Source organism: Mastigoproctus giganteus, chromosome 9 (assembly GCF_048544385.1).
Source record: "Mastigoproctus giganteus isolate SK-2022 chromosome 9, ASM4854438v1, whole genome shotgun sequence".
Lineage (NCBI taxonomy): Eukaryota > Metazoa > Arthropoda > Arachnida > Uropygi > Thelyphonidae > Mastigoproctus > Mastigoproctus giganteus.
Window position 1 is genome coordinate 41,925,623 of NC_143583.1, and position 27,993 is coordinate 41,953,615.

Here is a 27,993-nt window from a genome sequence, read left to right on the forward strand (position 1 = left end):
AAGCCTAGATTGATGTAGCCGAGTGGTCAGGAGCGAGAGTGCATAACACACGTTCCTTGAGTGGACCGGGGTTCAAGCCCGTGACTACTAAATACGATAAATATTTGTATTGATGATTTATTGTAAACTCTACTGAATTGGTTGTCGTGTCGGAGTATAAACAGAAAATTTAATTTAATTTATTCAAGTTGAGAAAAGATAATTTGACAAGGTCTTAAAATCTCAGCATATTATGACAACTGATCAATGAGGTGGGAAAGTATAACGTAATTTTCTTAAAAAAATCTGGGAAATATATTGTAATGTATTTGAGAGAAGCGAAACAAATTTCACAAATATTTTGGTATTCTACTTTAATATAAATTTTCAGAATGCATACCATAAGATGATTTGGTTTGTGCCATTTTGCAAAGGAAAGTTATCAGAAATAGGAAATTTAAAACTATTTGGTGATATACAAGAGTCATATCTACTTATCATCATTTGCCTGAACAACAGGTACATCAACTGTGGTGGAAGCAACTTCAGCAACACTTGTACCAGTTGATTCAATTGTAGCTGGAGTAGTAGTGTTAATAGAGTTAAAAACACTGGTTTCAGATGATAAAATGTTAGATGTGGGAATGGTTTCAGAATTTTCAGGTCCAGAACTGCTAATTTCAGAAACAGACTGTCCCTTTGTGGGCACAGTAACTGAAATTCCTGCTTCTGCTGCACTAAGTGTAGAGGTTACATGAGATGGTGAAGTGGTTATTCTGGAAGGTATATCATGGGAACTACCCATTCCAGAAGGTATTGTGTTATCCTGGGGATTGATAGCTGTGGGGATTATGCCACTTATGGTTGAGGGGGCAGAAGAATTGATCTCTTTGGCAAGATTAGTTGATGCAATGGAATTAAAGTTGATTGAATTGGAAGTATTGGTAAATGCATTTGAGGTAGTTGAGCCTTTTAAGTTAATAGTAATTGGAGCAAGAGAGGATGTGTGCTGATTAGTTAATTCATAAAGATTTGATTCATTTGTGCTTGTTGGTGGGATAGAGGTAGCAACATCTGGTAAAACACTGGTAATAATTTCTCCATTTCTGTTTGATACTGGCACGTGTGTCTGGGCAGTTGGCCTAGAAGTCAAGCTGACAGTTTCTCTCAAAGTGGTCTTTACATTTTCTCCCTGTGAGATAGAGAAAGAAAGTGCAAGTAAATAATCTTCATACGATTATAATTTATTTTATAGTTCCAATTTAGATAATCAATGCAAATAATAAATCAAATAAAGCTTAATAGGTATATGGCAAAAATGGATTAAATTACTCTGATAATCATTGTATTGCTCCTTTATGTAATATTCTTATTTAAAAATATAGAATGTCACTACCCAAAAAATGTTGAAAATTATAATGTGATAGAATAGAGCTGAAAGCATTTCAAAAGGAACTTCACTCCCCATAATTATTAGCATCTGTTCGACCTCTCAAAGCTATAGTACAGTTATCAATAGGTTCAGAGACTGACTTATGTATACTTATGTACACTGACTTATGTTACTTGTTCAAAAGCTAAGCAACAAACAAAAATCCTTTTATTAACCCGTCAGTAGTATGGTCCACTTTCATAACAAGAGTGGTGGTGTTGCTTGAAGGGGCAAATTTTGACCTTATGTTTTGAGAAAAGTATTTTGAACTGTGGTTATTGTTTGTGCTTGATTTTTTTATAAATAGATTGCAATGCCTATTAAGTTTGTTATTTTTTAATAATAATTCAACTTCTTTTTTAAATTGTTTTTTGGCAGCTGGAAATACTTATTAGTTTCAGTGAAACAAACAGTTTATTAATTTTGCTTAAAATTTTAAAAATAGGTTGGTACCACAAAATGGAAGTAAGGTACTATTAATTATTGCCAATCTTAAATATGTAGAGACATTTATTGCACTAAACTTTGACGTTATTCCAAAACTATAAATTAATTCTGAAAACACCTTGAAATCGATATTTTTAAATGAAAAAAAGTAATAAATTATTATTTATTCTTGTGTTGAGCTAAATAGTAAACTTGAGGTAATCACAAAATTATTCATCTTCCTTGGCATTAAGTGGCCACACACAAACAATTTTTTGTGCAAACCTGGGCTGTTGCGGACCATATCTGTAGGATAAAATCACTGATAAAACTGCGCATGTGTGGCCTGCTATAAATGAAAAAAATTTAAATTAAAAAAATTTCAGTTTTTTTTTAAGTTTATTTTTAAATGCTAATATTTTTTAATGTTGATGGTCCAGATCTATGGGGGAAACTGTTTGTTTGTGTAATAATAATGAAAAGATCTATTTTAATATGATAATTCAAACATAAAGCTGCTTGAAATATGTAACTTAGCATTGTAATGAAAGAATATGCTTCACTAGTGACCTGTATGCAGCTAGCTACATTGGGGTAACAGAAAGGATATGGCAGCCTCTCACAGGGGTTCACAGTTTAAAAAAAAGTGTACAATAATATAAATTAGTCCAAACTGCAGCAAATACAAGATTATGACACCAATGAGAAAGAAGGTAGGAAAGTAGCTACTAATCCCCAACTAATGAGTTACCAACAATAAATATGTTCTTGCTGCCACTCTGAGGGGACAGGAAACTACTGTTGGGTTAATAATTGCATTATAACAGAAAAGTGGGACACTTTAGGATGCTTCTAGAATGCTCTGTTGATATGAGGGCTGGGACTCTGATTGGTCATTCTATATAGATTATATTTCTCTGTTGAAAATATATTGGTTTGCTAGGGGTACTTTGTGAGAACATTTATATTAAAAGAAAATCTGAGCCAATTGTTTCTTCAGAAGGACAGATAAGGCACAAGGAACTACCTTATATCTTATAACAGCTAAAAAGTGATCTGTAATAGTGCCACAGAAAAGCTTAGGCTGGCAAAGGCAGATTATGAGAAATCACTGGCAACAAGAGCAAAGGGTGGGGATAAGGAATTCTTCAAAAACATAAATTCAAAGGAGAGAAGGACAAACCAGATTGGACCCTTATGTAATGGACGAGGGACAGCAGCTGATGTTGCAGATGAACTCAGTTACTTTGTGTCTATTTACAGAAGAAAAATCCTTTATGTCAAAGAGAAATTATGGGAGCAAAGATGAAAAATATATAATTAATGATACTGAAATTTCACTTGATTATTTAATGAAAAAACTTTTGAGTCTACAGGCGAATAAGGCTCTTGGGGTTGATAGCATATACCCTATAATTTTAAGGGAAGCGGCAAGTGAGTGCATTGAACCATTGAGGCTAATTATGAGAGCATCACTGGACTCAGAGAGATTCCGCTGAGTTGAAAAAGTGCCAATATGTAAGGGTGGCTTCTGAGAGTGAAGGGGGAAATTACCGACCAGTCAGTCTAACTTCAATAGTAGGAAAAATCATGGGAGCAATGATCAAGGGTGGAATTCAGGGTCATTTAGATAGAAATGGAAAAAATACTCAGCATGGTTTTGTAAAGGGAAAATCAGGTTTAATAAATTGGGTTAGCTATTTTGAGAGGGGTCACACAGGAGCTGGATTTTGGGAACAGTATTGACATTGTTTATTTGGATTTCAGCAAAGAATTTAACTCGGTCTCACATGAGTGGTTACTTTATAAGCTGGAATAGGTTGGAATCACATGAAAAATCCTTAGATGGATAGCAGGATGGCAAGGAGGCAGAGGGTTGTGATAAGTGGTTATTACTCACATTGGGTTGATGTAAGAAGGGGGGGAGTTCTCCAAGGATCAGTATTAGGACCATTATTGTTTTTGACTTTCATAAATGACATCGATGAAGGGATAGAGGACGTGATGTCTAAATTTGCAAATGATGTAAAGATTAGTAGAGTAGTTAATGTTCATCACCAAGCAGAGCTTCTTCAGAGGACCTAGATGGACCTCAGGGATGGTCAGAAAAATGGCAGCTATGCTTTAATCCAGCAGTATATGGTATTACACCTGGGAAACAGCAACACCAAAATAACTTATACACTTGGTGGAGTTGAACTAAAGCCAGTAGTGGAGGAAAGGGACTTGGATGTTATGGTATGGTCAGACATGATGTTCTCCAAGTATTGTAGACAGGTTGCCAGAAAGGGCCATAGTATCATATTGATTTATCAAACTTTTGCTAGTAGAGATAAGGATGCTATAAATCCATTGTACTGTTTAATGCTATTGTTAGACCATACTTGAAATACTGTGTTCAAGTATGGAGACTGCGCCTAAAGAAAGACATTAAGCTTCTTAAAAGGGTCCAAAGACTGGTAACTAGCCCGGTGAGTTCGGTAAAACAGTGTCCATATGAGGAAAGATCTGATATATGTGGGTTGCAGCTAGGAAACTAGGCACCTTAGAGGTGACTTGATTGAGGTGTTTAAGACTAAGAGGCATGAGTAAAATGAACGAGGATGAAAATTTCACATTTATAAATGATTCTAGAACTAAGGCCAAAAATTCAAATTATGGGGGGGGGCTGGGTAGACTGAATTACAGGAGGTTTTATTTTAGCCAGCAAGTTATAAATTGCTGGAATAAGTTACCTACATGGGTGGTAGAGGCTGAGAGTTTGAGGAAATTCAAAGGTCAGCTTGATAGTTACCAATTGGAGGAGGGAAACAGGTTGTCTATATCCTTTTCTTTTATTAATTATTTAGTTTTTAAAAATTTTCTTCTTAATATTATTTTATTATTATTATTATTTTATTTTTTTTTTTTTTGGCTGGTGCAGCATAAGCCATAGGCTTCCTTGCACCATGTGGCCATTGCTAATAACACAGGACACGGTAATGTGCTCCTGCAGAACACAGGAGCACATGGTAATGTTTGTGGTAAATGGGCTTTATTCTGTCCAATTTAATCTCGTGCAAAACAGTTTTTTCTCTCTCCCGGAAAATGGGCATATTCATCTAGCAAACAGGTAAACCAACCATCAAATGCATGCAGTGTACAGATAATACATTGGCACCTCATAGCCTTAGTTGCTTTGGTATAAATAAAACATACTACAAATCTCTTTGTACATGTGCAAAGAGATTTGTAGGGAAAAAAATATTTGTTGGAAAAAAGTGGGCTTATTAAAATTTGGGTTTTGCTCAAATATGGCAGTGTCTAAATACTCTGGGTAGGAAAATATATAAAAATTGCAGCTTTAAATATATTTATATATATAAGCATTGCTTAATTACTGTATGCTTACAAAGTAATAAAATAATTACGGTATTAATTTTGAATGCTATATCAGCACTTAATTGGAGAGGACTGAGATTTAGAACATTGCACGTTTAGATCATGGAGAGTTTACTGGCAAAAATATCCAATCTAATGGGTGTATGGTTAATCAGCTAAGGCTATCAGGTCTCAGCATACAGTATTATGTCTAAAATGAAGATTGATGCAATAAAGCATCATATGTTTAAGAGTAAATATTCTATATAATATTGGTGTAAATACACCATAGAAAACTCAAACAAAAAAAAAAACGTTTGTAGTTGGAAGGGGCATCATTTTATTTGTATTTCATATTGTGCTCCTTCACAACAAGTTGCCATGTATTGCACTACCTCGAATAAGTAATGCTTCACCAAAAGAGAACACTATTGTTACTTATTCTCGGTGGGCACCACCCAGATGGCACTTTCAAGGCTTGTTGGCCCTTCATCGATGGGTGGGTAGGCAGGCACCCTGGTGTTGCAGCAATGACAATCCAGTTGTGAAGATAATCACACAATATGAGAGATGCTAGGTGTACATGATAATGTTAAAATGAAGATTGATGGAATAAAACATATGTTTAAGAGTAAATATTCTATACAGGGTGTCTCAAAAATATTGATACAAACATTTAGGGGATGTAGCTAATATCTAAAGGAATGTGAATCGCATAGGAACCCATAACCGAAAATGTCACTGGTAGGGAGTAGCAGAGGCACAAGAAGCAAAAATGACACAAGACAGTAATTAGTGGCAAACATTCATTTGACATTAACAATGGAGTACGAGCTCGATGCATTTCATGATGTTACAACAGATGCTCGAAGGTTCCACCATGAGATGCGATGCATGCATGACACCGACGCAGCATGGATTGGCGGACACAGTCGAACACACCTGGAGTTTCTTTGACAGTAGCAGCAGCGCAGACGAGTCTCGCCACAAGATCCATTTCCGTCTCCACAGGCGATTCATACACGATAGATTTGAAGGCCCCCATAGAAAGAAATCAAGGCTCGATAAATCAGGTGAGCGTGGGGGTCAGGCAACGGGTCCACCACAGCCAATTCATCGACGCCCAAAACGCCTGTTCAAATGGTGACGAACACACTTTCCATAATGGGCAGGTGCCCCGTCATGTTGAAACCAAATGTTGAGTCACATTTGCTGGAACATCGTCAAGTAACCTTGGTAGAACTTGTTCAAGAAAGATCAGATATTTAGCCGAGTTCATGTGGGATGGTAACAGGTATGGGCTGACTAAGCAGTCACCGACCATACCTGCCCACACATTTATTGCAAAGCGCTGTTTTTCTGCATGGGGGCGCACACCGTGTGGTTTGTCGTGAGCACACACATGAGCATTGTGTTCATTGAATAAGCCTTCCCGAGTGAAATAAGCCTCATCCGTGAACAAAACATAGGCTGGTAAATTGAAGTCTTGAACACTTTCTTGGAGAAACTGCACAAACGCCACATGTGCAGGATGATCTTAGGGGAGCAGTAACAACCCTTTGGAGATGAAAGGGATGTAAGGAATCGTGCTAGACAAGCTGTACAGTGCAACGATACACTCCTAAGGCAGAGGCAATGGCACGTGTGCTGGTAGTAGGGTTATTCTGGACGGCATTCAACACACTTTCTTCCATGGCGGGAGTTTGTGTTAAATGTGGTCTGCCCGCACTACTGTTACCGCTAAATAACCCATAATTGCACAAATTTTGATGCACTCGTGCAAACAAGCAGTGGTCCGGTACATGTCTGGGAAGTGTTCTCCATAAATTTGTTGAGCAGCTCGTCCGTTGCCCTCTGCTAATCCATACACTAGGTGCATGTCTGCCAGCTCACAGTTCGTATATCGATGCATGCGTTTCGTGCGGCGACTACTGCTTGAATGAGTAAAACAGATCTATTTGCCCTCACGAACTAATGAACAGCAGCATGTACCGACTTACAGTGACGTTTTCGGTTATGGGTTCCTATGCGATTCACATTCCTTTAGATGTTACTTACCTCCCCTAAACATTTGTACCAATATTATTGAGACACCCTGTATAATATTGGTGTAACTACACTTTAGAAAACTCAAACAAAAAAACTATGTTTGTAGTTTGAAGGCCACTTGTGAAGGAGGAGCATAATATGAGATACAGATAAAATGATTGTCATGTCTGCAATACCAGAGTGCCTGCCTTCCCACCCACCGATGAAGGGCCAACAAGCCTTGAAATGGTGCCGTTTGGATGGTGGTGCCCACCGAGAATAAGTAACAATAGTCTTCTCTTTTTGTGAAGGAGGAGCACAATAGGAGATACAGATAAAATGATGCCTCTTCAAACTACAAACGTAGTTTTTTTTGTTTCAGACTTTTCTATGGTGTATTTACACCAATATTATATAGAGTCTGTAAATTATGTGTATTCTGTTATTGATTTGGGACATATTTAAGTAGAAGGCATGCAAAAATATATATTTTTTTTTTATGTAAACCCCAAACACAGGTATTAGAACCTATAGTACTTACTACCATGCTTGGGCTGGAGGTTGAGAAGACGAAAGAAGATATTTGTTGATATTGGACTTGAACTTCTATAGACTAATTTTCAGGAAATAAGTATGAAGGTAGGTTGTTCCGGAAAATGGCAATTGAATGAATAAACGAGGAAGATGAAAAGTTGGTTCTGTGAGTTTGGAGTTGGACACTAAATGGATGGCTGGTGATGCCACTTGTTCGGACTGTTTTGAAGGAGAGAACGGAGATTATAGAAGCCAATTCAGAAGAACAGTGCCCATGGAAATATCTGTAGAAGAGGCAGGCAGCAGAAACAGGACGTCTATGAGACATCGAGCGGAGAGACTGTTAGAGATAAATAATTAACCCCACTGCCCTCTTTGGAATGGAATCAAGAAGCCTGAAAGGTTTTGGGGGCACCACCCCAAATGTGGGAAAAATATTCCATGGTAACGCCGAGAGCGAAAGAGAAAACCAAGTTTTTTAGATGCAGAGGAAGCAATATTTGTAATGTGCTTGTGCCAAGAGAGATTAGAAGTCAGTGTAATCCCCAAAAGAGAGATATCATTTTGCCTAGAAATCGGAGTGTCACCAAAGATAAGCATAGGAGCTGAAGAATCCTTTTTTGCAAGATATAAGACAAGACTAAGTTTTAGAAGGATTGAAATAAACTAAATTGTCTTTGCCCCACTGGAGAATTACCTGAAGATCAGCATTTAAGGAATCGGTAGCAGGTTTTCGAGAAGTTGAAGCTGATTGTGCAGGGCAAGGTTTCTCAAAATGGAAAGTGGAATGCAATGTGCTATCATCGCCAAAACTATGGATACGATTTCCAGTCAATGGAAGAAGGTCATTAATATACAAGAGGGATAGAACTGAGGCTTGGGGGACACCGGCATTAGTGGAGAAGTTAGAAGTTTTCGAGAAGTTGAAGCTGACTGTGCAGGGCAAGGTTTCTCAAAATGGAAAGTGGAATGCAATGTGCTATCATCGCCAAAACTATGGATACGATTTCCACTGGAGAATTACCTGAAGGTCAGCATTTAAGGAATCGGTAGCAGGTTTTCGAGAAGTTGAAGCTGATTGTGCAGGGCAAGGTTTCTCAAAATGGAAAGTGGAATGCAATGTGCTATCATCGCCAAAACTATGGATACGATTTCCACTGGAGAATTACCTGAAGATCAGCATTTAAGGAATCGGTAGCAGGTTTTCGAGAAGTTGAAGCTGATTGTGCAGGGCAAGGTTTCTCAAAATGGAAAGTGGAATGCAATGTGCTATCATCGCCAAAACTATGGATACGATTTCCAGTCAATGGAAGAAGGTCATTAATATACAAGAGGGATAGAACTGAGGCTTGTGGGACACCGGCATTAGTGGAGAAGTTAGAAGACAGAGAGCCATCACCCTCAGTGAGCAATCAGAGAGAAAACTGGATAACCAATTACAAAAAACAGTTGGCAAACTATAAGATGGAAGCTTATTTAGAAGACCTTTATGCCAAACACGATCGAAAGACTTTGAGATGTCAAGAGCAACTGCTTGTGTTTCACCGAACTTTTCCATTGAATTAGTCCATAAATGGGTAACATAAGCCAGAATATCACCAGTGGATCGACACTGACGGAATTTTTACTGGCGATCATTGATCAGATGGAAGGTTTCTATGTAATTTAAGAGTTGGCAGTTAATTGATTTCTCCATTACTTTAGAAAGAGTAGAAGTAATTGCAATGGGACGATATTTGGATGGGAGGGATTTGTCACCCTTTTTAGGAACTGGCTGGATATAAGCAAATTTCCAAGCAGAAGGAAAAACACCTTTGGAATAAGAAAGTGAAAAAAGGCAGCAAAGAATAGGATAAGTTCAGGAGCACAGGTTTTGAGAACAAGTGGAGAAATATCATTGGGACCTGGAGTTTTCTAGCATCAAGATTCGTCAAAATCCTTCTGACATCCTTTTGACGGAAGACCACAGGAGGCATTGAATGGAGCGTGTTGGGAATGGTGGTAGGTGTTTTATCAAGATCATTAATACATGAGCTGGAAGAAAAATGGGATGCTAGCAGGTCAGCCTTATCCTTGGCTGAAGTGACAACAGAACCATCTGGTTTGGACAGAGGTGGGAGCACAGATGGGCAAAAGTTGCGGCCAATAGCTTTGGCAAGAGACCAGAATTCTCGGCTACCATTAGGGCAAGAAGCAAGTTTTCTACTCTTAGCCTGTTCAAACTCTAATTTGAACTGATTAATAACTGTTTTACAATTGTTGTGAGCTTTGGTGTAGGCAGAAAATGAAAGTGAAGAAGAAACAAGCCAATTAGGATATGCAACGTTCTTTTCTTGAACAGCCTTAGCACATTTATTGGAAAACCAAGGTTTAGACAAAGGAAGAGATTTTAAAGTAGAGTGTGGGATAAAGGATTCCATTCCTGCAAGAATAATTTCACTGACACGATCTGAGCAAACGTTGACATCAGAAGTTTTGAAACTAATCCGACCAAGGAAAAAGAAAATAAATCTCGCAGGTCATCTCATTTTGCATTCTTGTAATGCCAAACAACACGAGGTTGGGAATAGCCATGAGATAAAAGCTCCATTGCAGAAGAGACAATCACCAAGTTGTGATCTAAAGGACCTTTCACTTTAACCGTGTACTTAGAAGGGTTATTTGTGAGAAAAAGATCAAGCATATTGGCTGTATGATTAGGATTGTCCGGTATTCTTGTAGGTAAATGAACAATCTGTGCAAGGTCATTAGTAATTGCAAAAGCCTCAGCATCTCGACCAGCTGGGTCGGTGTGACTAGAAAACGGAAACCAGCTGGAGTTGTAAACATTAAAATCACCAAGGAAAATTACCTCACTGTTAGGAAAGTTGGACTGGAGAAAGTCAAGTTGCAAAGAGAGGAAGTCAAAGAGCTCCGAGTGATTAGTGGAGTTGAGAGAACGGTAGAGACAACAAATGAATTTGACACAATGAGGTAGAGAGATTTTAAGCCAGAGAACATCGAAAAGAGGAGATTCCAAATTACCAAGTCTCTGACAGGGAATATCAGAACGTATGTATGCACAAGTACCACCTTCGAGGCGAAAGGAATCATAAAGCGAATAATTTGGGCATCTGAGATGAGCAGTAGTTGAATCAACCGATAACTGAGATTCTGTCAGAAAAAGTACATGGGGTTTGGCAGACTGCAAGTGAAAATGGACATCGTTGAGATTAGAATTGAGACCACATATATTTGTAAAATTAATTAGGAAGTGTTTGGAAGGTTTATATCTTTTCGCAGATTAGCTTGCTCAATTAGTTTGACAATTCATGGTATATTCAATAGTAAGAAAAAGTAGGTGGGACATGCTGTATGAAGTAACGAAATTTTTGGATATGGCGTACAGGTAAGAATATATCCAGATCCTTGACATAACGTGGCCTCGACAATGCTCCCCGCATACACACTACTCGGATTCCTTCTAGGTTCGGTCCGGTGTACTAAGTAGCGGCCGGCCTGCGAACACCGTTTTAGAGCTGTACCCTCGATATGTAAGGAATAATGGATCTCGCCACGATGTTCATCATAACCTCAAAAGTCATCAATTATACTGCATGATGGAAGAGATGAGGAAGGGTTGAGCAAAACGTAGCTCTAGAGACTAAACATAGGTTCCACCACTTCGGGCACTGGTGGTATTGCACCGGTTGATGAGAGTCAGCTACCACCTAGTACTGCCTGGTAACAAAGAGGGGTGGCATTCCTCCATGTGGTGTGGACAGCACACCTCGACCTCTGCTTGCGTTGGTTCACACCTGGGTGGTCACCCACCATGTACTTGTGCATAGAGGTTATACCCAGGATTGCTAACAGTCCCACCATCGTGAAGGTGCAAACAGAGGATTTGGCTGTCACGGACCGTCTGGACCTCCCCGAAATTGGGTTCACTTGACTTGTGTGTCACCCGGATATCAGTTCCATCAGCGTTTTAGACTCCTAGGTAGCAAGTACATCTTGTCTGGCCTATCTGAGAGAATGTCTGTGACAACCTCAAGGACCAATTTGTTAATGCTATTGAAGCAGTGTTAGCTGGGTCAAAATCTGCTGGTTTGGGGAAAAGATAAACAGACTAATAGTTCATATAGTGCTACTGTTGGGACATGGAGAAACCTGGAAAGCAAGGTGTGAGGGACTGCAAGGCTTGCCCGGGATCCTCATGGTGCAAGCAAATATACAGACTGTTTCGGTTACTGTGAGTTAAAGCATCACATGTATATGTGCTTTTACACTAATGATACTACTACAGTGTATAAATTTGAAGTATTGGTTAAGTCATCAAATGTGGGCACTAAGGATATTGGAAAAATAGTGCCACTGAAATATGATACAGTTTTGGAATTTGAATATGTCCATCACTGCACCAAGTTCTCATGCACAGATGATCTGCTGGTTGACACCTCACTGGCCACCCTGGAGGAGCATGCGAATTCAGACCTTTCTGCCCTCTACTCATGGGCAGTGACTTAAGTTGACAGCTTCTTCAGAGAAGATTAAATAATAGGGCATACAGTAATTAAGATAAACAACAGTTCCATCAAAAGCTCCAGCTCCCTGAAATATCTTGGTGTCATATTGGACCACAAATGAAATTTTATTCCTTATTTGGACTACCTCAAATTAAAAGAGTCTTATACTACTTTATTTGCCCGTGTTACCAGAACAGATTTAAGACTAAAGCTCTAGGTCTTAAGGTTCATGTGTAATGCTGTCTTTCACTCCATTGTTGCTTACCGGGTCCCTGACTTGTATCAAAGGGTTGATAAACATACCATAGCTCTGAAAGTAAAACATACAATGGCTGTTCTTCCTGTATATGACCACGACTTGTCATACTACGTCTACTTAAGCCATGCAAGTTATCTCAGAGTCTCTCCTTCTTGACCTTCACCTTGCTCTTACTGGAATTGTCAACTGCTTCAGGCAAAATCAAGAAATTAAGTTTCTGGATATTAGAACCGCAAGAGATAGTAATAGTATAGTGCCAGGAAGCTTCAGGCTTTGGTTGTGCTGGCTGGGGGTAGGGATGGGTAGATAAGAAAATACAAATTATTTGCTTCCCTCTTCACAAAGTTCCTGTCCAGTTGACCTTTGAATATTTACTCGAACTGTCAGCTTTAAAACCTGTGAAGGCAACCTGTTCCAACAATCGATGACTCGCTGGCTAAAAGAAAACTTCCTACTAGTCCAAACCTCTTACCCTCTAATTTTAATTTTTGTTCGCAAGTTTTGGGATTCTCTATAACAGTGATAATTCTCTCCTCGTTCATTTTACTAACCCCTCTCAGAGCCTTATACATGTATACCTCAATCAGGTTACCTCTGAGGTGCCTGGCTCCCAAGCTCTCTAGATACAAATATAAAACTCGACATGAGAAGGATATGGCAACTGCATTGAACAAACAGCCCCGAGGGAACTGCAAAAGAAATTCATCCCAAACATCAACTTTTATAGGGAACATACCAAGACCTCGTTTACTCTGAATCTAGAAGCTACCTTATGCTTACCGGACATATCTATCAAATCAAAGCTGAAAGATATTAGCCTCACAGAGATGACATGCACATGTGGGGAAAGATGCATGCAACTCCTACAGGATGTAACATCTACTCGGGCCTCGGAGAGCAGGCACTGCTTGCCTGTGGTGCCACAACCTTACAGCAACTTCACTCCTTCATCTCTTCCGGAGAAGAATTTATTGCATTCATGAACTTTTCAAAAGAATAAGAAGAAGGAATGTAATAAATGCCATACAGGAAACAAACCAACAACAGACACCACCTAATCAGTATCTATCGAATGGACACTAGGATATGTCTATTCAGGAGCTTACCAAAAATAGATATTTGACCAGCTCTTCTTGGGTCTTGTATCCCTCCTGCTGCCCTGGCCCGGCTCTGTCTTGTCGATTGGCAGTTGCCAGAAGGTCCAATCCATTATTTTCACTGAAACTAGGAGAAAGCCTCCTAGTTTCAGTGAAAATAATGGGTTTATTGGTTAACAAAATATTGCAGAATTACCTTGACAGTAATATGGTTATACTGCAGTCATGGCAGAGTAACGAACTGGATGCAAAAGATAATTTTGACATCATATACTTAGATTTCAGAAAAGCTTTTGATACTGCTGCACTTACAAATTGAAAACAGTGTAGCATTAAGGGGAAGTCATTGCTACAGATAAAGGGTTGATTGACTCGGAGAGGACAGAAAGTGGTTATTGATAGGCACTGCTCTTCTTGGACTAATGTTAGTGGAGTTCCCAGCGTTTAGTGCTGAGCAGGTGGAGAAGGGAAATTGAAGTTGAAGATTGATAAATGTAAAGTACTGAGTATGGGTAGTAATAATCTCAGAATAACATATCAATTGTGTGGTACCACACTGACTGCAGTGGAGAACGAAAAAGACTTAGTGTAATTGTGCAGTCAGATATGAAGTTCTCTGCATAGCGCTGATTGGCTGCTATGATAGATCCTGGAATTTTGTCAATGATATACAGGAATTTTGCCAGTAGGGTTAAGGAGGTGATCATCTGCTGCATGAGGCAATTGTTAGGTCACATCTTGAATAGTCCATACGGGTCTGAAAGTCTCATTTTAGAAAGGATGTAGATCTGTTGGAACGGGTACAGAGAAGAGCAACGTAATTTGTGAAGGGAACAAAAGGTATTCTTACCAAGAAAGATTTCTGTTCCGCAAATTGCAGCGTCCGAAAACTAGGCGCCTGCAGTGAATTCTGATCGAGGTGTTTTAAGGTTTTCAATGAATTGAATAAACTATTTGCTGATTATATGCTTCCTCTTGTTCAGACAATGTACGTGAGGGGACATTAATTTAAATTGTGGAAGGATGAATACAGGATAGATGTGTAGAAATTTGTTTCCAGCCAGCAAGTAGTTGATCGTTGTAAGAGACTTCCAGCTGTTGTTACGGAAGTAGGAAGTTTGAATAATTAAAGGCTGAATTAGGCAAATTATTAGAGGGGTGGAGAAGTCATGTGGGACCTTTTTTTTTTTTTTTTTGGCTGCTGCTGTATAAGTTTTGTCTCTTTGCAACGTTTGTGCTTGCTAATATAATACTAATACTTACAGGATACACTGGCGCAGAAGTCACGTCACTCCCACTGGCTTCTTCTACTTCTTCTTCTTCTTCTTCTTCTTCTCCTCCTCCCCCAAAAAATGATTTAATTTTTTTAACAACTTTTTTGACTTTTTCTGAAAAAAAAATGTTCGTTTTAGGAACACTTTTTCTTAAAATTGATATATAAATTTAATGTAATGATAGTTCAAGAAAGTTACATACACCGGCCTCCAAAAAAAAAGGAATATACACGTCAGTGTATTTTCGTATAATAATATTCCAAATGCACCGGGGTACATTTGGAATATTATTAGTTTTGTACGGCACACAGAGAAACTGGGGCAGATTTTGGGGTATCTATAAGGAATTTGTGAAAAAATTTATTATATTTGCGTTATATTATATATATAAAATTATGATAAGAAAAATAAACTATAAATACTGGGGAAGATATTTAATATTTAATTCATACAAAACTTCGAAACTTTCAAATTTTTTAATGAAAAACATTTTTATATCAGGACTTCTGTAGTGTGGAACTACAGAAATCCTTCATTTCAGTAGCTCGGAACAATTAACACTTCTGCTTTGCACACCGATGTAAGGCACATCGGATCATCCCTAAAGGCTTCTGCTACAAGGCACCTTTCAACCACGCCCGTGTGAAGCGCGCCTGCTTCAGTTTTAGACTTCAAACCTTGAGAGTATGGATCGGTTACCTGCCTCGAGCTACAGAGAGACAACATCAATAAATCCAAGCTCGTGCAGGAACTAAGAGGTTTGATCTCTCCGTTAACATTTCCTTTGTCTCCAGGCCAACCGCGTATCTGACTCTTACCGCTCACTTCTAACAGCGTAAGTTCCCTAGTCTAGTTAGGGAGACTCCCTCTTCAAGAACGCATATGCATCCTACAGGTAACGCTAGCTTTGTCCCGAATCTTAGCAGCAAACAATTATCTGCCAACCAGATCGAACTTCACGCTTTCGGTACGAAGTTTGCCGTTCTACCGTCGAGACCTCCCATCACACAAATCGCCATGGGGTGGAGGCCACTTCCCTGAAGAGACTACTAACGACATCCTCTTCAGGATAGCTTCTGTTCTTCAACGTGTGAACCCTGCTAATCCTAATCTCAACCGTCGCCAGCATGCTGCTCTTAATCAGGAATGACAATACCATCGTCGTTCTTCCAGCCTACAAGGGACGCTGCACGGTTGTGATGGATCGTTCTGAATATCTAAACAAGACTCTCTCTCCCTTCTACTCGATCCTAATGTCTACGATCCAGTACAGGATCCATCCTCCTATCAAAGTCCTGTAATGATTAGAGTCAAAGGTGAACAAGTTAGTCTATCACTGGTTTAAACCAGGGAAGATTTCCAGGTCCACACGTTGGCAGTTACAGGCTACAGGCTGCCAGCTCCCACAGTTCTGCGGACTGCCAAAGGTGTACAAGCCAGGTGTCCTTCTTAGGCCCATTGTCTCCTGTTGCAATTCACCAACTTACGAACTGTCAAAACACGTCTCCCCGTCTCCTAACACCACTGGTGGGAAAGATAATTCACACCGTCTCCAACAGTGAGGACTTCCTTCACCTCATCAAATACCTTACAGTTCCAGAAGACAAGATCATGGCATCCTTTGACGTCTCCTTATTCACCTCCATACCAGTCCAGCAGGCTGTCGTATGTGCCAGACAGCTTTTGGAAAATGATCCTAACCTACCAGGCAGAACATCTCTAGCTACAGAAGATATCTTTGCCGCCCTTAACCTGTGCTTATCGGAAAGTGTCGTCACATTTGGTGACTTTCTCTACAAACAAATACACGGAACGGCTATGAGCGGCCCCTGTCAGCTCCGTCGTTGCCAACATCGTGATGGAGGAGTTGGAGGAGCGCATATTCCTGAACCTGCCTGTCGCAATCACCATCTGGTGCAGGTGTGTAGATGATATTTTCACAATCATTCTCCGAGTTTCGAATGCACAGCTATTACAATACCTCAACTCCCTATCTCCCTTCATCCAGTTCACTTAGAATTGGAATCGAACAAGACCTTTCCTTTTCTGGATGTCTTAGTGAAGCATGTGGGCTCACGTCTGGAAACCTCAGTATACCGGGAAACCCATGCGCTGCGGTCAGTTCACGAACTACAAGTCAGCGCATGCCCCTTGCCACCTGAACAACACTGCCCGCGCGCTACTCTATCGAGCTTGGAGTCATTCCAGGTTTAGAGGAAGCCAGACGCACCGAGGTTTCTAAGGTAAAAGCTGACCTCACCAACTGTGGCTATCCTGCCCATGTCTTGAAAAAGTGCCCACTACAAGCGCAAGAACTTGCAGCTTGCCCGATTCCCTCCCCCCCTCATGACAGTGAAACAAGCGGTATATCCAAACCGCTTATATCCCATATTATCCAGGCGCCTCAGACCACATTTCTATGATCTTATGCGAGTACCGCGTCAAGTGCTTGCAACTTTCTGGTAGAGGTTTGCGATCTCTGGTCTCGAGGGTAAAAACACCCATCGCTCCTCTTTTACGCAGCGGTATTGTATACCAGATCACTTACCACGATTGTGGCAGCTGCTGTATGGGGGAGAGCTGAAAACGTCTCCAGGACCGCCTTGCAGAACACGGTAGGTCCATCCGCTTAGGTGACTCTGCGTACTCTGCAATCGCAGAGCATTTTTGGTCAACTCAACATGACACCTCAATCCCAGTCGCTACAGCGATGTGATTGACCAATCACGTCACAACTATCACCGCCTGTGGTTAGAGTCCCTAAACATATCTAGCTGTCGCAACGTTTTAAATCGCAATAGAGGTACAAGTTTACACCCAATTTTGGGGTCGGTCTGTAATGTTAAAGCAAGACAAACGCTGGCAGTCAGCCCATATACGGGCTGTGTACCAACAACAATCACCTGATTCGACATAGTAAGTGATTAAACAACCTATGTGCGCGCTTTTTCAGTTATCTGAACACGCACTGTATATTTTAGTTTATTCCATTCCTAACGTTTTATGTTATGTTTGCAATTTTCGTTATTATGTTATGTTTGCAATTTTCGTTATTATGTTATGTTAAACATCATTAGTAATCTGTTTTTAACCTCAATTTTCCAAAGATTTTTTTCATCTAATCCGTAAACTTTGTCCGTACACGTTGGTATTTTTTCCTGTGATTCTTGCAATATTCGATTTTGCCCATTCAGGTGCTCAAAAATATCAATTAATTAAGTTAGTTTTTGGAGCCAATAACTATCCTTCATTAAATCTGCAAAGTAAGAATTATTCACAAAAATTTTTTTCAACTCTTCTTTTGAACAGCCAACGTATTTCAGTGTGAAATAGCATCGAGTGGTATTCCGATCCCATTTCTTCATACAAAGCTGAAAAAGACGTGAATTTAATTTTATAAAATTCACCATCTTGATAATACAATGTAATGTGGAATTCAGATCCACAAGCAAACTTTTAGATAAGAGAACTTCTCTGTGAATAACACAATGTAATACCTGAATTTCCAGGTTTTCGGAACGAACTCTTGATGTAGAACCTCTTCCGGTCATTGAAGCTGCACCATCAGTACACAAGCTTAAGCAATCTTTCCATGCTATCATCCCCCAGTAGTGTGATTTGGCAGTTCTTTGCAGAACAAATAATGTTCTTTCAAGCATTTCTCTTCAATGATTCTAACTAGTTGTGTTAATTGAACACAATTACTAATGTCTGCAGATTCACCAATTTGCAATGAAATTGAGTAGATTCGATAATTCTCTCAATTAATTTTGTTTTTATGTAATCTTGTATGTCTTCATACTTCTACTAATAGTGTTATTTGAAAGTGGCACTTTTTCAATTCCCTTTGCTTCTTTTGCCCCATAGTGTTAACAATTTCAAGGCAAGCTTGAAAAATAAGCGATTCTGCAATTGTATGAGGCATTTTGGATTTGGCCACCAATTAGGCGATCTTAGAACTAGCCTCTTGAGCTCGATTCGATACTGTCGTAATCGAGTTCATAAAACAACTTTGCTTCCTATTTTGCGTTTGAAGACGCTTAAAAAATTCAAATCTTTTTCTGCACATGATGGATTTTTCGTGGTAAGGTGGGTGTAATTTATTACGCCAGCACGATATCACTTGGTACCATTGCTTCATTTGATAACTCTTTTAGGCAAATAAGACACATGGATCGAGGAAGAGAAGAATTATCGGAGCATACAAATCCATATTTGATATATTCCTCATTATCTTGCCTAAATACCGGCTTTATCTTTATTTAATTTTTTTTTTTTTTTTTTTTTTTGACTACTTTGTCTGCCCCTTGAATCTGATCTGATGATTTTATAGCTCTGTTCAAAACGTTTTCCATTATGGGTGGAAAATAAATATCTAGAAAAATTAAATTTGGTTAAATATTAAAGTACTTAATAAAGCAATTTAATAAATATATTTTAAATAATTATTATTTGCTTTTAGATATAAATATTGATTTTTTATTTCTAAAAGAAAAGTAACAATAACTTATTATACATACATTTGTATATCTTTTCAGTAGAAAAATGTGAAAGCTGATCCAAAATAATTCGAAAAACAAATTGCAACTAAAGTAAGTAAAATCTCATTTTTTCATGTTTAAGCGGTGATATCGAACACAATTTTCAAATAAAAAAAAATGTATTTTTATCAAAGATAAGGGAAAAAATATATTATTTAAAGCGTTGCGCTGATTTTTTGATTATTTTCAAATTAGAGAAATTTTTCTTGCATAAGAAATGATTTAAATCGTTTTTTGCCCTGCATTAAAAAGATATTTCTCAAATTTAAGTTAACAAAACGGAGGAAATGAAAAAAAAAAGGAAAGAAAACGTGATTTTTATACTTCCAACAAAGCTCAAACTCAAGTGCTTATAAACTAAAATCAGTGACTGGTGGAAATCGCATTCTGCAGTATCCGATTAGCGATGTCACAATTCATTCTAATTAGGCTCATATCTTTTCGTATAAAAAAAATTACAAACCAATAAAATTTCGAACGGTTGTATAAATTGGATTTGATTTTTTATAATTATGAAAATTTTATAAAATTAAATTTCTCGAGACACACCAGTACTCTTTCTGTGGCACACTAGTGTGCCGCGGCATGCCTGTTGGGAAGCTCTACTCTACGGTACAATGCCCCTCCTCCTGGATAGACTTTTCATCAACGAAAGATAGACTGCGTATAGCGGGTGTAGTCTTCTTTCTTCCTGTAGAACGGTGATCGGTTGAGGCCCGATGAAGAACACCTTGGTCTTACCCTCTAGCCCTACCCGTTCATCCCATAGGTGTTAGATATAGTTAAAATCGTCACTTTATCCCCCGGCATTTGAACTTTTACATTTATGCCCATGAATCATTTCGAGCAGCAGTGGCTGTCTGTCATGGAGGCTTTCGTGGGTAGCACAGTTCGTATAATGACCGACCTCCCCGCACTGGGTGGAAAAGACCTGAGTTCGAATTCAAAAATTCCTCCCATCATTTACGGGATTTGAACTCAGACAAAACAAACAGTTCAAAGCACCAACAAACCGCAACCTCTGTTGGTGCGTTAAACTCTTGTTTGACGTTTTGCTGGAATGTTGATGATGTGTGTTAAACGCCAATGCACCTAACCTAAGGCTATGAGGCGTCGGTATATTTTGTCTATAAATTGCATATGTATTCTCTCATAGATTTGTCTGTTTTCTGGAGATAAACCGGAGTTCCGCGACAGAAAACCATGCAACCTTCGCCTGAGACCGGATATGCAGGGATACCTCATGAATTTGTAATATTATCCTTCTGAATACCTTCTGAGGCACTTGTAAACAAGTGCCTCAGAAGGTATTCAGAAGGATAATAAAATTGCGGTCTTAGGCACTTGTAAACAAGTGCCTCAGACCGCAATGAATCCGGGACCATTAAAACAGGGATTCCAATACTTTATGGAGGGTAGAGTGTGCTTTTAGCAAAAGCATACTCTACCCTCGAATCGAAAGACATATCCGAAAGTCATGCACACGACTTTTTTGTTTATAGTTGAGAAAGGTAAAGTAAAGTGTTAAGTATGTTTAAGGTCTAATAGCCCCATCTCCGCATAGTATACATTGTCGTGTGTTACAGTACACTGTAAAGGCCAGAGATTTAAAAGTGTATGGATATTGTGGGGTGTAGTGTCGTGTACCGTTGTTCATCTGGCCATTTAGCCTCTGAACCCCTGCTGGGGGCCCAACGTTGCCCACACTAAGCCCCGTGGAGGCAGACCAGGTACATCAGTTATTTTGGATAAGTACTGTGGCATAATTTGGATGCTTTAAATTTTGGTTGTGTGGGACATTCGCTGTTGATTTAGATAGAGTAGGGAGGAGACTGAAGATTGGTGAAACTCAGAATAGGGAAGGTGATCCCTGGGAAGATCAGTAGGGCAGGTCCATGCCCACCAGGAGGAAGAAAATAGGGGGGCGAGGGGGAGGAGAAGACAGAGAGTCGGTTCCCTCTCCCCAGGTGGTGGAAAGAAAGTACCATGCAAGGGAGCATTGATATTGGATTGCCAGTGGGCGCCTTGGCAGCATAGCTGCAAAAGGAAGTCATATAAGGTTGACATAAAACTGACAGAAAATATGTTTTTCATGAACATTTTATTGTGAACAGTGTCGCCAAAAGCGAATATTTGATATAATAGGAAAAAATTCAAATGATTATATTAGGGTCTCTCGTAATTGTTACATTTACTCATATGTATTTTGTCTGTAAATTGCGTGTGCTCCTGGTCGACTCTGCCTGTTTGCTGGACGAAAAACCCACAGTTTCTGGGGGTTGGGGAAAAACGTTGCTATATACGCCTGAGACCGACTAACTCAGCCACGGAGTGAAAAAAAGCCCATTAAAGTTCCTCGCGTCATCGACAGAATTCGAACCCGGACATGTTCCACCGGTGTGGGGAGGACGGTGAAGATACCACTGTGCTATCCCGCGCAGACGATATAATAGGCATCCTGGTATGCAAATTCTGAGTATCCAATATAAATCGATCTATCATTTTACAGAGCCCCACATTATTCGCCGTATAATGCAAGGAAGCCATAGGCATTTGTTGCACTGGAAAAAAAAAATGAACCTGTAGATAAGAAAACAAATTATATGTCTTAACTACCTGCGAGGGAAACTTGTTCCTATCAACGATTTGCTGGCTAAAGGAAAACTTCCTAAATCTAATCTAACCCTTAAGCACTGTAATTTGAATTTATGACCACTAATTCTGGAATCTTTATAATAGTGAGATTTCCACTTTCATTCTTATGCATATTATGCATTATGCAAATTATTCATGCCTATATAAACAGGGGCTGCGACCATATCACTTCATTCACGTTTTTTGGCTTGCTCAGTGGGATAGCCACATCTCTATTACTCAGAATGGCTAATCATCGTTGTTAGATGATTCATTGAGATGGCGGGTCGTTGGACGGCTTGAAGCCGAGCAATCGCCGGCAAAGGTGGCACGTTACCTTAATGTGTCACGCGGTGTAGTCTCGGCACTACAGAAACAGTTTTTGGAAAGAGGAACCATTACACGAAGAGCTGACCAAGGTTGTCCGACGGCTATGTCAACTAACCGCCCATTACAACGGACGAATAGCAAGACCAATATCTACACGGGCTATGCGCTGGACATTAACTCGTCTAGGCTATGGCAGTCAACGGCTGCCACAGGTATTTGTACTCACTGCGAGACACAAAAAAACAGACTTGCACGAGTACGTGAGCACTAATGCTGAATAGGACATGTGGATATCTGTTGGCTGATCTTACGAATCCTGTTTCTAACTCTATCGTGCTTATGGGCATATCCACATTTGGAGAAAGCAGAATGAGGCCATTGCATCTGGATCCTCTGATCACCATTAATCATTGGCTCTATGGGAAAACCTACCTTTCAAGTGTCGCCAACATAGTACATCCCTTCGTGATGACAGTGCATCTAGACAACTGTGACATCTATCAACAAGACAACACACTATGTTCCAAGTCCCAGCAAGTTGCTAACTAGTTTCCGGAACATGATAGTGAATTCTCTATTCTACCCGCCATGGTCGCTGAAGTCATCCCACCTCACCCCAACTATACATGTCTAGGACCTACTCGAAAAGAACATTTGCTGGTAGGACCATCCACCTGACAATGTGCGGGCATTATTGGACATAGTGTACAACGCAGGTGTTAGATAGCTGTTGCTACGATTTCGATTGTCTACACGAAAGCCAGTTCTTTCTGTAGATAATCGAAAGATTCTAATGGAGTCGAGCCGACATCGCCAAGACCTGACTATGAAACAGTGAAAAGGGATCTTGTGATGTGACACGTCTCGATTTACAATTTTTTGCAGCAGTGGTGAGGTGAAAGTGTGAAGCGAACTTCGTGAAGCCATGCATCCAGACTGTCTCGTGTCCACCACTCAAGCGGCTGGAGGTGGCATATCATGGCATAGGGTATGTTCTACTGATACGGACTGGATCCGCTCACACCGTTAAACCCATCGGCTTGCGATGGATTTTTTCAAGACTACAATGGAACTATCTACTGTGCAAAAATTGTATTTAAATGGTTCGAGGAACATCCCCAAGATTTTCCCGGCCGCCTGATTCGCCAGATCTGAATCGAATTGAGAACGTCTGGGATATGTTGGAAAGAGCGGTTCGGCTTCGCAGTTTTCTACCAAAACAGTAGCTCAAAATCCTGACGGAAGAAGTACTAGACCTAGACTCCCTGAGACACCTAGTGAAATCTATATCAAGATGTGTATGGGATGTAATTCACGCAAAATGTGGCCTGACTAAGTATTGAATAAAGATTTATAATTTTTTGGCCAGTGAGTGTGGCACCTTCATAATGTCAGCAAATACTAACTAATACTAACCTCTGACCTTTTCAAACAAGTCTTTAATTTTGGTTTTAATATCTTCGATGCAATCTTCACTAGTTAAAGCACTTTTCGAGACACGAGGAAGATCCTCAGAATAGGTTTCTCTGCTCTCATATGCTGGTAACTTGCCACAATCGACAGCGCAACACAAAATTATTACAAGTTCCAAAAGAGACAGAAATGATAACTTTGGTAACATATTTTGGTTTTCGCCTATTAAAGAAAAAAAAATGATTGATTCGTCATCAGATGTTATTAGGAATAAAAGCTTATATTTATGAAAGATTTATTTTGAATATTTATACACAGGGTGAGCTAAAAGTCCCTAAGCGTTACAGTGGAAGTAGTTATATTAAACGTACAGTACTTACGGTTGCTTTAAGTATTGATGTGACCCTCAGGGGCATGTAGACACGTATCTACTGTTTTTATCTTGTGGACGAGAACTCGTACCAGTTCAATGTAGGAGACGTCTAATAAAGTTCATGATTCTCAGATCACTGAGAATTGTTTTGTTAGATTAGACCTTTCACTCCATCCTACAAATGTTCCAGATGTTCCAGAAAAATAAGGGACCACCAAAAATATCATGCAGAAGCGTCATGGACAATTTTCTCCTCTTAAATGTGTAATGTAGGGTACAGACTAGTGATGGACATAATTTCGAATATATTCTCCATTCGAATGATTCATTCGATTATGGATAAATCATTTGATTATTTCATACGAACAATATACAGTAATCAAATTATTTCATTTGATTATGGAAGGTCATTCGATTATATTATTTTATTATTATTATTTTTTTATGAAAATCATAAACACGAAAGTTATTAGAATCTATAGTATTTATTACTTAGTATCGTGCGTTGGTTGAAGGTTCAGAAGATGTAAGAAGATACTTGTTAACATTAGAACTGAATTTCTGCAGATTGTAATTTTCAGGAAATATGTATGAAGACAGGTTGTTCCAGAAAACCGAAGATGAATGAATAAATGAGAGAGAAGAAAGGTTGGTTCTGTGAGTTTGAAGTTTGACAGTAAATGTATGACAGTAATGACAGCTGTTTGTGGCACGCATTCAGACTGGTTGAGAAGAGAGCGAGATTATAGAAGCCAATTTTAGAAGAACAGTGCCCACAGAAGAGCACTGTTCTTCTGAATTGGCTTGTTGAATGGAGTCTAGAAGCTTGAGAGAGAGAGATTATTGAGGGCACCGCCCCAGATGTGGGAACAATGTTCTATGGTAGGGCAGATTTCAAATTTGTACTGAGTGAGTAGCTGTTTAGAAAGAAAGTAACGGCCAGAGCGAAAGAGAAAACCCAGTTTTTTAGACGTAGAGGAAACAATATCTGGGATGTGCTTATGGCAAGAGAGAGAGAGAGATTAGAAGTCAGGGTCAGAGATCAGAAGAAGAGAGATCAGAAGTCAATCCCTAATAGAGATATGTGATCTTGTCTAGAAATCTGAGTGTCATCGAAAATAATCATAGGAGCAGAAGAATCCTTGCGAGGTATAAGGCAGTATTGAGTTTTAGAACGCTTAAAATTAAATAATTTATTCATTCTATTATTACACTCGATTATATCATTAGATTATTTCGTTCTATTATTCAGATTATTGAAATCTCTCGATTACTAATCATTCAATTATGTCCATCATTAGCAGAGACAATATCACGATAGCGAGCTGATAGTGTTCTCAAAGGATGTGGACCCAGTTACTCGTTTTCGTGAGATCACCAGCCTCTTGATCATAAAGTAGTGTCTCATGAATGGTATGCGGATTAATTGAAAACTATGCACGACTAATTCGGGAGTTGTTGTACTCCGAGTAATGGAGCCACGGTTCTTCTTTGAAAGAGGTGACGTTCGGAATGTCTTCTCCATTACCTCTAAGGAAGTCTCAATGCCATAAGGAATATTGCACACGCTTTATGCAATCACGCCTTTGCACTCCATGCACTGATGTTATATTGTATGAACAAAACTGCAGGTGTTTTTAGGCGCTTTCCTTGATGAGTCATAGGATGCTTGCTGTGAAAATTTGCGAACTGCTTTTTCAGACCTCTCATGGTGCGATTAGAAATTTCTATTTTTGTCTCTGTTAAAACTGATGGCCCACCTGACCTCAGCGCATCTGCAAATGATCCGGTTTCCTTAACTCGTTAATCAATTTTCGCGCTATAGTACGTAAATTTTCGAGATAAATTTTTTTACAAATTTCTATTTGATTTCTTCTGCATATTCACCTCCACAATGAAAACTTTTTTCTTTTTCCACGATAAATAAAGAAAGAAGAAAACAAAAATCCTCAGGTTTCCATTGACAACCCTTTCACGCATACAAGTAGCTAACTGTTTACGGTACGAGTGGTTGAAGGATAGTGGGCTATTCGGGAGTTGGAGCTACGTGCCAGTAGTCGTTACGCCAGTTAATTCTTATTAATGGGACTGTTCTACTTCTGACACAGTGAAAATACAGGTTACATAGGTACCATACAGCGGGAAAATTGCAGGTCCTGTTAATGATTCCATTATATTTGTATCGAAGAGTTCTTTTCTGTGCAGAGTCAAATCATTACAGTTTCCCCTCACCCTTTTGTTTTAGTGTCCCCAAGGTTTAGGGATTGTAGTGTATATCAGGAAAGGAGTATATTCCACAAATGCTGGTTGTTCAATGCATTAATTCAATGTATCCAATGTATTAATAATTAAAAATTCAATGTATTAATAATCACATGGTAATAACAGGACAGGTCCTTGAAGGGGAGAGTACAGAGAATTCAGTGAACCTACCCCCAGATTAAAAATGGCCCCAAATCATAACAGAGGGTGATCTACCAATCCAGGCAAGGAGAATTCTCCTTTGCTGTCCTTTCCCGACTGTTAATTCTTATAATTATGCTTCCTGAACTATAGAATCGGCCCAATGTTATGAATCTTAGTTTTCATATATAGTATGGTTATAACATGTAGGCAGTGTGAGTAGGCACACTATGTGAAGACCTTCGAAAATCACATTGCCTACCTGTTCACCAATTAGACCCAAACAGACTAAAGTCGAAACTCTAGTCTGGACAGTAGCAAACACTTTAAGTAAAACAGCAATATATTTCCCATTGGGGTAGTACGTTTTATTTAGAATAGTACAGTACCAATGAAACTCGTGGTAAAGGTGCCTGCATAATACGAGTTCACTAACTGGTAAATTTAGTTCGCTCAATGCTAAGAAATTCATTTGTTCCACGAAAATTATTTAGGGTTTCAAATTGCTCATTACCGATCTTTATAGTTTTTAATGGCAGCATTTGGAATTATTTTCCAAATTTAAAGAGACAAATACGAATATTTGAATGTGGCAAAAAATATGAAAAATTTTTATTGATGAATGCATGTGCCAAGCTTTAGCAGAATACCAGCATACAGTTATAGTAAAAATAAACTGATATTTAATGATATACAAATATGAAGGAAAAAAAAGACTTAAGTGAACCAAGTTAACAGAATTAGCGTGTTGTTTCTATTTCTATAACAAAAAGACCATACTAGTGGTAGAATATTACTATTATATCTGAGATTATCGAAGATTTCTTGTTCAAACACATGGAAGCCAATATGCTTATCACACCATCATAACTTGAATTCTGAAAGCCTAATTTTTTATCAATGTTTCAATACTCGTTCAGCATTCCTTTCTCTACAGATCCGGAACAAAGGCTAAATTGGGATCAAATTCGGTTGTATTGACGTGATTTTTCGAATACAGGGTGATAAGAATGCATACAGGATAAACCTGGATAAACCAAAGCTTGAGCGCATTTTATCTAAAAAAATGTGAAAAAAAAAATAATAGCTGTGCCTTTACTTTTGGAAACTAGTGTACAAGACATGTACACTGGTTTCTAGTACAATTTTCGAAGACAATACAAAATGAAAAAACAGTTGAGTAAAATCTAAAGATACAACAATATTTTGATACTCTAAAAATCATGCAAATAGGTAGCTCCATTTTAGGAACACAATCTCATCAGTACTAAATCTTTTAATGTGATCAGAAAAGAACAAATATTATTTGTTACCTGAAAATGCGTTGCAATGATTCGGCAGGAAAGTGCTTCTGAACAGTATTCGCAGTAGTGGTGGAATGACAAGCGCAAATCTGCGTGAT

At 39.0% G+C, this 27,993-nt stretch overlaps 1 protein-coding gene across 1 annotated transcript; it reads right to left on the bottom strand.

Annotated features, from left to right (window-relative positions):
* Positions 1 to 375: 375 nt before the first annotated feature.
* LOC150080174 (uncharacterized) lies at positions 376 to 27,963 on the bottom strand. The gene is made up of 4 exons (XM_090381265.1): positions 27,905 to 27,963; positions 23,819 to 24,037; positions 14,887 to 15,011; positions 376 to 1,171 (listed from the first exon to the last, which is right to left on the bottom strand). Exons 2-4 carry the CDS (start codon positions 24,021 to 24,023, stop codon positions 470 to 472), a joined length of 1,032 nt encoding a protein of 343 aa, XP_090237391.1. The 5' UTR covers positions 24,024 to 24,037; positions 27,905 to 27,963; the 3' UTR covers positions 376 to 469.
* Between the last annotated feature and the right edge of the window lie 30 nt (positions 27,964 to 27,993).